The 14,619-nt window shown below is 44.4% G+C and overlaps 1 protein-coding gene across 1 annotated transcript in view; it reads left to right on the top strand.

Moving 5' to 3' along the window:
* The first annotated feature begins 25 nt into the window (after positions 1-25).
* Gyc88E (Guanylyl cyclase at 88E) overlaps positions 26-14,619 on the top strand; it is a 132,150-nt gene continuing 117,556 nt past the window's right edge. Inside the window, exons 1-3 of the mRNA XM_084600127.1 lie at positions 26-193; positions 10,187-10,454; positions 10,858-11,003. Of these exons, the coding sequence (XP_084456253.1) occupies positions 26-193; positions 10,187-10,454; positions 10,858-11,003 (582 nt within the window). The remainder of the gene's footprint in view (positions 194-10,186; positions 10,455-10,857; positions 11,004-14,619) is intronic.

The following is a 14,619-nucleotide window of genomic DNA, read 5'->3' as shown; positions in this document are numbered from 1 at the left end:
AGAAAAAACCCCGAAGCGCCCAACCATGTACGGGCTCATATTCGAGAACCTGAGTCAGTACGTATGCTCGGTGTACGGTGCCGATCGCTGGGAGGAGATCCGACGCCGGTCTAGAATCGAGCTAGCCTCTTTCAGCACTCACGAGGTGTACCCAGACAACTTCGTCCACAAGCTCGTCAGCAAAGCCTGCAAGGTGAGGAACTCGACCGCTCTCGCTTTGCTGCTCTTTGTTGTGCATGTATACGTTTTTTTGAAAGTTTGCGATCTTTGAAATGAGGGTGGCTGTTGTCGACAATGCTGTTGACAGCACTGTTACCAGACAACTTACAGGCAGACGCAAAAGAGTAAGTGCCAACAGAAATAATACCTTTGATCTAAGTAATTTTTGAAAGTGATCGAGTCGGTGCAAGCTTGCAATAACGAGGTGTAGACTGATGTGTAAATAAAGGGTCGACTTTTCTTTCTTGGCACTACGGTAGAATTTAGGCGCTGCAAGTTTGACACGGGCAAATATGAGGCGCTGCATAGTTTTACTCGGGGTAAATTTCAGGGTGTGACGCAGTTTGACCCCACTACGGAACGACCAACTAGCCGGAACACTAACTATATTTAATTTTGTTTCAAAGGCATATTTATAATTAGCTGATTTTCCGTATTTCAAAGCACAGAACTTAGAAACGAATGCGGCGAAACAGAGTTCATAGTGATCGACGAGCTATAGCTAAGTAAGATTATATATACAGGGCGACATAGGGTTGGATGAGGCGATAGCAAGCTCAAATTTTGTTTTCCCCACATTACGAATAAATATATGCTGCGTTATTGCAACGGGCAGAAAAAAACAACCATAGAAGGGTAAAAATTTGACACATTTACTACCACTACATGCCAAATATTCGCGGAAAAAATACTGGAAAACTACCAGAGAGGTCATTTTTCACACACCGACATAAGGAGCGTCGCTTCTCAGCGCGGCTGATTTCAAACGCATTCTTGCAGCTCATCGCGCACAACGTGTCAGTAGCGAGCTGTAACGGAGAAGAGGGATGGCATGAGTCATTCAAACCTCTGTGGGGATCAAAGCCCAAGCGCGCCGCAGCGTTGTGGACATATCGCCAGAGGGCGATGGCGAAACGAGCCATGCGCCGTCGTCTTTACACCCCGGCACGGCTCCCCAGGGCACGGTCCGCGATGTCCACCCAAGCTTCACGACAACGTGACCGCACTTGACCGAGTGTAGTAGTGTAGGCCATGGCAGCATAGGGGCAACCAATTGCAGACCGGACAGGAGTGGTCGTTCTTTCCTTATTTTTCCGATAGGTCGCTGCGACTCATGTCAGCGTTCCTCCCACCGCTCGGAAGCGCTTAAAAAAGATTGATCGCCGTTCTGGCGGCGTGCACGCTAGCCAGCTAGTCGCCGGGGTTGCATGCAGAAACCCCCGCTCGGACCGTTGGCATTCGAAGGGGGCCGCTGATTTCCTCTACGAGTCGGCGGCGACAGAGCGCGCTCTTCCAAGCAGCTGGTGCGGGGTGATCCTTCAGAGGCGATTGTGTCGGGGTCAACCCGGTCGTAGCGCATGCTCCGATGGGCGGCAACTGAAGCATGGGGATGAGGCGGCTCATTGAGCAGTACGCTGCTGGCTGCATGTAGGTTTCGCATCCAGCCGTGACGACAGGCTTTCTTGCGCCATTCCACTGCACACTCGTTGCAAATCCGCGCAGTGCCCATATGCAAAATTGTAATGTCGAATAAATGTCCTTTGCAAACCCGTGCAATGCTCATATACAAAATTGTACTGTGGAATCAATGTCCTCTGGCAATGATTATTAGATGAGAAAATGTTTGCGATTTTCACCTGGGAATAAGATCGGCCAGAAAGTACTGTCAATGTTCCAACTTCTTCAAGTTTGGAGTGTGATGTTCTTAGGGCTGTGCTATGTTTTAAACAGTTCTGCTATCCTTACGCCTGCGATGCAAATACCGCTGTACAAAAGTCTCATAGGAAGAACAGTTTTAAACAATGTATGTGTGCAAAATGTGAGCGCTTGATGTCACTATATATTGCCTGAGTTTCATCAAACTTTGTGCGTACGTCACAGGCGCTGTACTCTGTTGAGCAAGCTTGTCAAGAGCGCGCCGACGGTGCGCTGCGGAATAAATTAACGACTTCTAAGGTTAGACTCTAGATTTGAGCTATGCGTCCCGTGTGCATGCCCGGCGATTCAGATGGATGCCTGCTCATCGCTAACTGTCCAGCTCCGGCCTTGCGAGTACCTTTCGTACCGCTAGGGTCATTCTGCCTGTGAGGCTGTGATTGTTGCCAGAGCACCGCGAGGCCACTGTGTTTCTCGAGTGCAACGATACGGCCAGGCAAGCAAGCGCGAGTGGCAGCGGATTAAAGTGCGTTCCTGCATACGCACCTCTCACCGCCCTTGTAGTTTATTGTGTAGGAAGACAAGTTTCTAGATCTGTACGGATGCCAAATACTGTGCTCATTATAGCTGATACCCCGGCCCAAAATGACGCCGTCAAACAATACGCCAGCAGCGCAGGATGAAAACAGACACCAAACAACCAACTAGGTCCAGTTCTCGCACTCACAGCTTGGTGCTTGTGTGAAACACGCAATCATCCGCTATCACTTGCAGTTGCTTTTGAACCGAGCAACCACCCGATATCACACTGCACTTGCTTAGCCGGTTAGTGATTCGCTTCGAACGCGTTGGTTTCCCGGCCACAGTTACATATCATTAAGCGCGTACCTGGCGGCATCAAGCACGAGCACTGGAGCGAGATGAGGTCGAGAACCCAAAGGCAGGCACTGTTTTGTTTTGGTCGCGCATGCTCATGGAACGCATAACCCAAGCCCATGGCCTAACGTTAGATGGCGCTGACGTTCAATATCGAAGACATCAACATTTTTTTTCTTCATATGTTCTGACTGTGACATAGAAACTAAGGAACATCGATGGCATGCCAGGTATCCGAATATGAGTTCACTATAAAAACCTTGAACAATTTTCGGGCATCGTCATTGTTTAGAGGCGCTTTATTCCTTCATATTAGCGGCATTTTTCTCACAATCGCCAAAGTAATTTAGAAGAACGTGAAATGGGCTATACGAACTAATTACACAGAAGAAACTACTCACTAGATGAGCTCATGTTAGTATTTTTTACCGTAACATATCACAATTGTCTACTACGATGCGTCAGTTAAACGAACAGTCTCCATATGCAAGCCGTTGGAGGGCAACTCCTTTGTATGCCACGTTCGCGTAATTTTGAAGTCTGAAATTACACGAGACGCGAGAGTGCCTTGCGGTAGTTAATGTTGAAAAGCTTACATTTATACTGGCATTGGAAGTTCATCATTTTTATCGCCGATGGCGCTGCTTTTTTAATTGTTGAATACTTTCAAAAATTATAAAGGCCATTGTTAAGGTCTAGGCACTGTCAGTGTGTGACATCAATACTAAACAGCTGAAAGTCGGCTGTAATGCCGAAGCCAACGCATTGTCATGCATATCATGGAAACTATTCTGGCGCCTAGTATACATCAAAAGTGAGGCTTCCGTTTTTTTAGAGAAAGATGTAGGACGAGCGCAAGATATAGGACGAACAAAACAATAGTAGCACGACTCCATTGCGAAATCACCCTATCGGCTTCGAGTTCCGTGAATCATAATGCTTGCTGAAGTCATTTAGGAAGAGAAAAATACTCCCCTTAAACACACCTGCATGGTGTCATTATCATTCCTACTGCCCCGATGCGGTGGCCAAGGGGTCAGGAGGCAAGTAAAATCTCGGCCACGGCCGCCGCTTTTGATGGATGTGAAAATCATCAGGGAAGGTTAAATAACCGTAAGTTCACAGTGCACTCAACTAAGGCGTCCCTCGTAGCCTTAATGGTCTTGAGGATTAAACCCTAAAAACCACATAAATGTTTTTATTCCTCTATACATCATTCTATCGGACGACATTTGAGGAACCATGTCCTTGCTGTACCGGAAACAGTGAAAGAAAAAGACGTTGTCCGTTCAGCTCACACATTATGAAGGGTCACAGCAAGTATGTCGCTGGCTACCACAGCCACGCGCGTAGATAGTCGCGTATGTGACATAGGTTAAGCAACACCTAAATGCGTGCTATCGAATTATAGAGATAGCACCATTGCTGAAATTTAAGCGGAGGAAAATGTTATCCCGATGTTTCGATTACAACGTCAGGTAGACCGGAAAGCCGATATTTAAGGAGTCTAAATTTAGATGAGATAAGTATGACGGAATTGGGAGTTGAATACAGTTTCCAGCAGCTGTAATGTACTTGCCTCGCATAAAGCAGCAAGTTTGGTGAGCTAATGATCCATCATGATAAAGGTATCACCAGCATAAAAGGTGGAGACATAGCAATGACACAAAGTACTATTTCTAGATATGAACTATTTCTTGACTGCAGAAAGCCTGCTGACACAGAAGCTTGATGGGACCTTGAGGGGATCTTTAACTCGTGCCACTAAAACACGGATACGTTTCAGCAATTCCTTTCCGTGATAAACGACAGTACGGTAATGTGCAATTATGAGATAACAATATTGAATCAATATTACAGGGAGTAAAAGGATGATGTACGCATGAGAGGATGCAGAAAGGGAGCCGTAGATAGGCGGCTTTAATACGAACACGTCATATTTTTAATAACGGTACCTGTGTGCCCATTAGTATTTCCGAGGTGAAATGTAGTTGGGGAGAAGCGAAATGGGGGCCGACGTCAGCCACGCGCCTTTCGAGAGCAGGTTCTTTTGAAAAATAAAAAGAAAGGAATGAGTATCAAGGGAAGGATAGTTATGTGCCCTAAATGTAGCATATATTCTGTAAATATACCTACATTAGCACGTCCCTTTCAAATTCATTGCACACGGCATGTTGAAAAACCAAAATACCTGCAGACGGGTAGAGCAGGGCTCAGATTTCATGCTACCGAGTGTTAATTTCATCTGTCGACTGTTAATTTTAGCGCGAGAGAGGAATGCCGTAAACCCGTCCTGCTTTGCATGTTGTGCGACGAATAGCGTGCTCAAATTTCCCTTCTGGTTATTTGTTTGGTTCGTTGCTTGTGTGCTTGTAAATCCTCATCTTCTATGCTGGTGCCTAGTTTGAAGATATTCTTCCCCCATATCTAAGGTCAAAATGTTTCGAATCCCAGTTTTTTCCTGCCCAGAAGAAATAAATATATAGAAAACAGTTTGATAGAAGATGTTGCCAAGAGTAAGCAGGTTGGCTAGTTGTAATGGTTATCTCCGCTAAAGGTGGACGTCATCTAAATGAAACTCCAAACTCGCTTGTTTTATGATTCGATTTTCTTTAGCTCCATTGTTTCTTGCTGGTTCATTTGTCAAAAAAAACACCTCCAAATTGTGCTGTGGTGAAGGACGTCAGACTTATTTCGACCAGGCCCTTTGAATTCCAATGTGCAACTCATAGCAATCGGGCACACACGCGTATTTGCGCAATGTTGTGACCTGATACTTAGCAGAAGCGAAAATGCTTAATCAGTTTTCTGCGTTAAGTGAATGACAGTTTGAATAGAGGGTAATAATTATTGAGTGATTTTTCTAGCAGAAGTGCATAAGAATCGAATGCAAACAGAATTTCAGAAATCTGTATGCACTGCGATGTGCCGCCCAAGAAAAAGTAGAACTTACTCGTTGTTGAACTTGAGGTGAATATTAGCACCAATTTTGCAGCTAAGTACATTTCGCACGCACAAAAAAGTGGAGTTCAGTAGCGGCAACCTGTATGCAGAGGTATTGGTCTTTCCATGAACGTGAACAAGAAGCTCATTAGCCATATGTCCACCTTTTCTACAACCTGTCGTTATGATCTGTTCTATGCGTTCATTGATAAATATTCAGCGTTGTCTTCTTATGCGTAGTAATTTAAACGTCTAGACACTAGGGAGAGATTATTTAGGCCGAAAAGAAAAATAGCCTCAACGTGGAGTGGAAGAAACCGAATTTCGCCACTATTGCCAGCAAGCTGACTTAAACAAAATGAAACATGGAAAACTACAGTATTTACGAAGGCTACTAAACAACAGCTCAGTAAATAAATCACAAAAAGTAGGTGTAAAATAATATGTACTGCGAGTTGAAACCGAACTATAAAGATTGTGCGCAAGAAATAAAAATTATTATTTTCAGGTCCACTGCTACATTTCCAATACCTAAAGACCCAGGGAACGCTGCAAATCGATATATATTAGTATGGAAGAAATTTCCAGCAAATACGAGGCTCTTTATTGTGAACTTTAGCACAGCTGATCCATTATTAAGGTTTGCTTTATGCTCTAGCAAAGAATATGAGAGAGGCATGTGCAATACGTACACCAAGCCACTCGTTACCTCTCACCTTCTTCCATCTACACTCTGTCTCCCTCTCCCTTTCTCTGATTCCAAACTTTGTCGCCTAATGGCTGTAGCAGGAAGACAACGGATGGCTTTTCTCTCTATCTGCTATGACGAGAATGTAGGAGGTGATAGCGTTACGTGCTTCCTTAGGGCTCCACAGCGGCCATTAAAGAGAATGTCCTTGAGCCTGCGTTAAGCGAGACCACGGTAATTTAGTTGCGATGGGTTTGCGCGTGACGTCGCGCTCTCACCTGAGCTTTAAAGTGGAAGCTTTACTCACTACACTGCAGCTTGTAAGATCATCTGGCGCCGCAAATTCAACCTTCAGTCGGCGGATCGGAGGTGTCTTTATGACGTCATGTCACATGATCCGCTGTGTAGTGGCGCTGTTGCTAGGACGTTCACCAGTGTGTACCGCTTGTCCAGGCGAGAGTATAATAGCTGCTTCGCTTGCGCTTGGTCCTTTGGCCTCGCCATGTATGAGGTGCGTGTATGTGCCAAATGCGTCATCAGAGCTTCCCCTTCTATAGCTTATATTAATTCGGATAAGGCTTCGTAATTGGTTTCTCCCAATCTCGACACTCCTGCGAGCTCGCATGGCATGAGGACCGCGCATGCGCCATTCTGGCGGCTCTGCGGAGTGGCACGCTCCAAGTTCTCTAGCCACAAGAACACTGTTGTTGATTCATGTGGGGCTTTGGCAGCAGTCCAGTAGATATGCACAAATGGGCAGACAGAATGTTTTGCCGTAGTTCGTTTAGGTTTACATGCGAGCCCCCTCTAATCTGACCCCAAGGTCAACCGCGGCACAACGGGAGGTAACGTCATTTCGTGCTTTAAATAAATTACACGGTGATAGCAGCTTGTTGTTTGAAGCCTCTTGATAAAAAAAACTAATAATAATATAATATTAATCTTTATTTTCCAATAATGTAAGGCCTTGAACGGCCGCTAAATAGCTGCTTCGAAGAGCGGCTTTTTAACGGCAATCCAGAAATGATAATTGCATTTGTCTCTTTTCGTCTATCGCTGTTCTGAACTCAACTCTTTCAAGAAACGGCGGAATTAGGGACCAACTTATATTTTTGAACAGCTATTAGACGACACCCACCGTTCTATACGTGATACTGAGCCGGGTTGGGCCAGAAAAATAAAGGAGAATTACACACTCGCGCCGAGCTCGAGTTTCGGGCAAAGCAGGATCTGTGCAGCGCATTAATGTATTCGCAGCAAGAGCATATAGCCTTGTAATGATCGCTTGAGACACGTCAAAGGGCAATCATTAGCATGTTTTCCACTTGAAAGAGGATGTGCCTGACACCTCAAAGGTTATTTTCTTTACCTGCGTATCTTACGACTCAATTAGTACTAACGTCCTGAAAACTTGCTTTTATAGGTAGTTTTATAACCTATCCTAATTAGGAAACAGCCTGTAAAGAAAAGGTAAGAAAATAATGCGATAATCAATTAAAACTCTGTTGTCGAATGCGTTGAAAGTTTCCTAAGGTTTGCGCAGAAGGTTCGGCTCTATTCATAAGTTACTCGTTGAATAGAAATAACAAACCATGTTGAATATATACTAGCAGACGAATTCAGCCACACCCTTTGTAACGCTTTCTTCAAAAGATATACGAGTAAGTCTTTCAAACATGACACTCTCAGACACGCGCCTAAACTCAACCCGCATTGGTTCTCGATTTTATATTGAATATACCCTTAATCACGCTGTTTAGTCACGGCACTATGAGTTAAACGCGCTCTTCTGCAAACAGTGTTTTTTTTTTCATATTCCGGTTTGTCGCTGTCCCGTTTCCTCGTGCTGTTATCTGATGTGCCGTTCTGTCTTGCGCTGTTTTATTTTTTTTTTTGTGATTCTTTCTTAGATTACCAGTTCGCGTAGCTTAATGCTCCTGCGCTTGTGATTAATACTGGACTCGTGTTTATTGAGGACGTTTAGAAGTATTCAAAATAGAACAAAAACGTAATAAAAAGTGAAATGAAAACGAATATTTGCATATTGACGCCTTGACAGCTCAACTGAACGCAGGGATTAGAACCCTATAGAAATCTTTTGATGCTACAGATAGCGCATTTTGTGAACCCGAGAGAAGAGACCTGGCTGGTGACACAGTTGCACCCGACTGCATCATTGAGCTGTGAGTTTGGAACAGTGTGAAAATGGACTGTTTCTCTTGCACGTCTCTCAAGTGGCAACAATAACGGAGCTCACAGGGAACTTACCTCTCTATAAGTGCACTTCGGCGAAGAAAACAGCGTAAGTGGAGCCTCACAGAGAAAAGTGCAGTCTGCTTGGATGTGCTCACGGAAGAGAATCTGATGGTCGAGAACGTATACTTGCAGACATTGTTCTAGGCTTATATAATGTATGAAAAAGAGAAGTTACTTTTTACATGTCTAGGTTCTAAAATTGCCCTTAAAGAACAAGCGAAACATAAACAAATAAACGGCATCGGATGTAAAGCCTTTGCACGCCACCATGTTGTTTGTACGAAGAATTGAAAATAGTTTAGGTTTGTCTGCATCTATGTCGGTGCGGTAGTGTGAATTTCTTTTAGGAGCTTTTCCGTTTCGTAAACTTAATTCATTCCTTGCATATATATCATTTCTATAACTCTGCTTTCTCATTTACCATCCCCTAGCCCAAACGGTTGGTTCCGGTGACGAAACTCAAGCCGTAGAGATGAGCTTGGCATTGGTAGTAGAAACTTGAAGAACCTATTCACGAGTTCGTGGTTCCTTTTGAGAAATGTTCTAGGTGTGGTTGGAAAACAGCTACGCGCGTGTAGCTTTCGTTTTTCTCAAAGTATGATGATCTCAATAAACTGCACTACGACCGTCGAGGTTATGAATTAGCGCGGGCATAATCTGAAAAAGTGAAACAAGATGACAAAGTTGTCCTGCTGTCTCGAACTATGATAAAATGAATATGCAAGCGAAATGTAGTGAAGCGTGACTAATGTTCCCGTGTTCTACTAAAAAGAAGCTAATAATCCACGAATACAAAATACGCGCAGCTTTTCTGTAACAAGGTTAGTTGCTGAAAGTTGTAGCATCATCACTGCGAGGTAGAGCTCGCTCGGTTATTACCAAGGGGTCTTTTCGGGCGATAATTTGATTTTGGTATGCTCGCGGGATTGCTCTGTGTCCTATTAGTTGTAAATAGTGCTTCGTAATATGCACCATGTACCAGAGCAAAGTTCGATATGGCAGAGATAAGAGCTCTGAACGGATAAATGAGCGGCCTCTGGCCTTTTGCTTGCCAAAACATCACAGGAATTGTATTAGGAACGCTGGTGTTATATATATTCGATGATTCGGAGAAACCAAAATCGGCTTTTGCGGCTGTTGTGAAATATCAGCACTGAGCTGATTGCTAAAATGTTTAAACTTCAATATAAGGTGCTGAAGAGCACGCGATATTCGAAAAAATGTTTCTTGTTTGACATAAATGGGCCTGTGCCATTAAATTGTATCGGCATACAGCAGCGCCACTCAGTCTACATAAAGTCGAGCACGCTTAACAAAGCAAACCCATTTTTTGAAATATTAATATCACGGAAGAGAGTTTGATTGCTATGAATGTCACAGAGAGAAAAAGAGAGGCTGTGCAGGCGCACAATCTGCGTGTACCGAAAGGTTTCCTGTGGTTTGGTGGCAGATTAGGCATCTGCAGCAAGTCATGTACATGTGACAGGGGTGCTGATAGGCTGTACGGGCCAAAGTGCTGCGTGCCTGATCACTGGTCGTGATGCGCAGGTTCTGAAGGTGAGCGAGCGCGAGTTCCTGGAAGGCATGGGCGTGTACTTCGTCTCGTTCCTGGCCCAGTACGGCTACGACCGCGTCCTGTCGGTGCTGGGGCGGCACATGCGAGACTTTCTAAACGGCCTCGACAACCTGCACGAGTACCTGAAGTTCAGTTACCCGCGCATGAAGGCTCCCTCGTTCTTCTGCGAGGACGAGTCCTCCACAGGCCTCACACTCCACTACCGAAGCACACGCAGAGGATACCTCTGGTACACGGTCGGTGAGCACGCATTTTCTTTCACTGCATTCGTTCTTGTTCTTGCGTCCTGTGAAAGAGGGCAATGAAAATAATCGCTTGTAGAAGACTAAAAACCTAAGAATTGTCAGTGATAAGATGGATTTGCACTATGAATAGTATACAGCTCGGCATGAATCAGTAGTCGCCTAGAGGCATTCCACTTCACTTGCGCAACATTCCTGCGGTAATCCCGGAAGTGAGAATCATTTATGAGACACGAATATGGCCTGTAACTATTTATTCCTAGCAGTGGATTTTTACGAGTACTATAGTAGAACCAAAACAAGGCATAACATTCCTAGCCTTGCGAGGCTGCACTCTTCTGACAAGGTGCGCTTTTTTTCTGCACCGTCAAGAGAAACATGGCGATTATCGTCGCGTGCAGGCCAAATCAAGGAGGTGGGCCGTCACTTCTACAACACGGACGTTCAAGTCGAAGTCTTGAAGGAGGAGTCAATATTCAACACTCTGCACGTCATCATGAGGCTCAACTTCGACAACATGGCCTACCAGCCACCGTCACTAAAGCTGGTGAGGTGTTCCGTGCATCCGGCATGACGTGGACCATTGACTTCAATAACAGCGCAGGTAGAAAGAAGGGACGAGAAGGCACAAGAGAATAGAGCACTGACTTCCACCTGTTAAAAGTGTTTAGATTCTAGACGACTTTTAATCATCATTGACGATGCTAATGCGAACTTTACCCTTTGGGCTGAAAATGTATGTAATGTTTTTTGACAAAACATGTCTCCATTATTTCTGACGCATGAAATGCCCCATGAAAATTCTATCAGGATTTTAGATGTACGAGTAAAGTTTCTTGATGATCACATTTGTTGGGGTTATGAACCTCGAGCGAAAAAAGCGCTTCTCCCTGCAGTATCAGTGCACTCGAAGCTGGTAAAGCAATGTGTAGTGAAACACTGTATAAGCAATTCCCTATATAAGTCTTGTGCAAATGTGCTCCGTGGAGCCCTGGCGTTACAGATTAGTCGGCTTTATGATGTTGGTTACCCTGAACCCCTTGTTAGGAAGAAAAAATTAGTACACAAGAAGAACGATCGCAGAATAGTAGCTGTAATTCCTTATGTGCACCAGACATCACATAATCTGGAAAAAAAAATCGGAAAGTGAATAGGAGTTCAAGTTGTGCTTTCTGCTCCGTTGAAACTATCAATTCAGTTCAGTTCAGTCGTTCAGTCGTGTCCGACTCTTCGTAACCCTATGGACCATGTCACGTCACGCTTTCCGGTCTCTCACTATCTTCCTAACATCACATAACTTCATCTGCAGCGCCTCGAGGATGCCATCTAACCATCGCGTTCGCTGCCTACCCCTTCTCCGGCGACCCTCAACCTTTCCCAGCATCAAATCTTTCTCCAGCGACTCCCCTCTTCTCATCAGATGATCAAAGTAGCGGAGCTTTAACTTTAGAATTTGTCCCTCCAGTGAGCAGTCAGGGTTTATGGTCGACAATATCGACTGGTTTGATCTTCTGGCAGTCCAAGGAACTCTCAAGTCTCCGCCAGCACCACAATTCAAACGCGTCAATTCTTCGGCGGCCAGCTTTCTTCACAGTCCAACTCTCGCATCCATACATCACAACTGGAAAGACCATAGCAGAAACTATCAATATTATGTAAGAAAATAAACCCATTCGCAACTAAGAAGCTCCCTTGCAGTATTAATCATCAAAACCGCTTCGTCGGTTGTCAAGAAGGCGTAGCGTATCGCGTGCCTTTGTCTTGTGGCTGCGAGTGTATTGGACAGACGGGCAGATCTGTCAAATCAAGATTGAGAGAGCACAGTAACAACTTAAAAGAAGGAAACCAGGCTCAGCTCAGCCTGCACTGCCGTAATTGCGACAATAAATATGAACGTCAGCATCGGAAACAGCCATGCCTACAAGCTTTTAATCAATGCACGATCGAAAGTAAACATCAGCATCAGGCAGAGAAATTATTGAGGCAGTGAAAATTGCGCGTGTGGGAGATAAGTGTGTGAGCATGCCATAGGGCTTTTTGAGCCAGAAGGAACTCAGAATTAGATTGGGCTTCTGATGCTATGCGGTGGCATCATGACGAGTGTCGTTTCTTTTTCCCTTTCTAAAATTTCACACTTGCTGGTGTATATATACATGTCACGCTTGGTGAAATAAACAGTTGGAAGTCATCGCTCTATTCTCTTGTACCTTCTCGTCTCTTCTTTCTACCTGCGCTGTTATCGAAGTCATGATTAACCAACTAGCTCAACGAGCATCAATCGTGAACCACTGGTGGTGCCAGAGCATGGGCTGGAAAGTCACTCTTGTGTTTTTATCTCACAGTTATTGCCACATAGTGTGGTGGCGGCTGAAGGCACGTTTCTTTCCGCTTCCGGTAGAGCTGAGCCTACCATCTTAAACGAACAGGTACTCAGATAAGATTTTAATGCATTGAGGGTACGACTTCCCTACAGTGCTTCTAATTGGCAATATGCTACTGGAGATTTACGGGGTTTCATTTTGCATAACTTGTACTATTGCTCACCACGCCAGGCGCCATCTCTGATCACTGCTAAAGCCTATTGAATGCTTGCACTATCCTCCCGTAATTACCCTCAACGAACAAAACGCACCTGTCTCGCGTTTTGCAGTTGTGTCAATCTAATAATAAAATATGAAACTATTGCCCATCAAAGTCGCTTATGACATACAGCTCGGACGACGTTCCTTGGAATAATTACGATGCGTGCTTACCTGCTGACGAAAGCCGCTGGAAGAGGGTGAAGCGTTTTCTCTCGCTTTCAATGGATGGCACCGAAAGAAAATTATTGTGCAATGACTACACCGCTGCAATACTAAGAATGTTAATACTCGCATAGCAAAAGGATGTGCTGGTCACCCTAGATGCACCGCAGAAGCTATTTCCAAAATATTTATGTATAAGAATCTCCGACTCTTAGGGAGACTACGTTTTATGGCAAGCTGAATTACTCATGTCACAAACGATGCTATAGCTGTGATGGAATGTAATTGCAGTGGCTGTGCTAGATAATAAGCTGAGTTTGTTCCTACATCTGGCGGCCATCTGCTTCTAATCTACATCTGCTTTGTTGTTGTAAGGTCTATATTGTAGCTTTAAAAAGTGTAGTCCGCTCCATATATTCGGGGTAGTGCGTTTTATAACGCTTGGGAGCCGAAAAATGACCCCACAAACCTCCACCCATACGTTTTAGTGGATGAGTAGAAAATAGGAGACCAAACTGTTTATAGAGTGCAAGTAAATGTATTCTTAACTGAAGGTTTCATGTACCCTTATCCCTTTCTGATAACTCGGGGGTCTTTGGTAGTTTTCACAATAATTTGCTTTGACAATGATTCAAAAGAGGCAAAAATGGCTTATATCACTCAATAAGTAGGCTATTTGGCCCGTTCTATTCGATGGTATGATTTATTTCTTGCCTTCGCAGTACCGTTTGAACATACCACATGAAAATTTGGGCCTAAGCCTTTATGACTAAACGAGAACCCTTGATGGTTTTGTATAAGATTAACACCGAAGGCAATGCAGCGATTGTCTTTCCCAAGCACCTGCGCATGAGATTCAGCAAACAATGAGAGGGTGTCTGGAGCACATTACCACCAAGAATAAAAACCCTGAAGAAGCTCTAGTTTTTTGCGTGTGGAGGCGCGCCGTCCAAAGACACTCTAGAATTCAGGAAAGCTCCGCGGCTTCTTCAAATGCAGCGGATGCTTGGACTGGATATTACTTAGTGCAAAGCAAGGTTAGCAGCTTTCTCTTTTCACCACCTGAAATACGCAGACAGCACGTGGCACTTAAAATACTGTAGAAGGTGTGGTTCTCGTTTTAGTTAGGCCGGATTTGCAAACTGCTTACTTGACCGGGAAGCAAGAATGTTGATATATCTTTTTAATGTGCTGCATACAAAGGACTTGCGTTGAAGGTAACTTTAAACCCCCATGGTATGGAAGCACATTGAAGTTTCATAAATATCCAAAGCAGTATTTTAATTTTTTGCTGTTGGGCCTCTAGAAAGTCTTGCGAAAAATGAGAGGGGCCCTTGAGAGCTTGTCTAACAGTGCTTAGTGCGTTTTTTTTTATGTGCACGCAGCATTTTCAAGAGCCCTCACCACAACGGTCTTCAT

This window comes from Amblyomma maculatum, chromosome 4, assembly GCF_055883805.1.
Source record: "Amblyomma maculatum isolate TAMU_Amacu chromosome 4, ASM5588380v1, whole genome shotgun sequence".
Taxonomy (NCBI): Eukaryota; Metazoa; Arthropoda; class Arachnida; order Ixodida; family Ixodidae; genus Amblyomma; species Amblyomma maculatum.
This window is presented reverse-complemented; position numbering and strand designations above follow the sequence as displayed.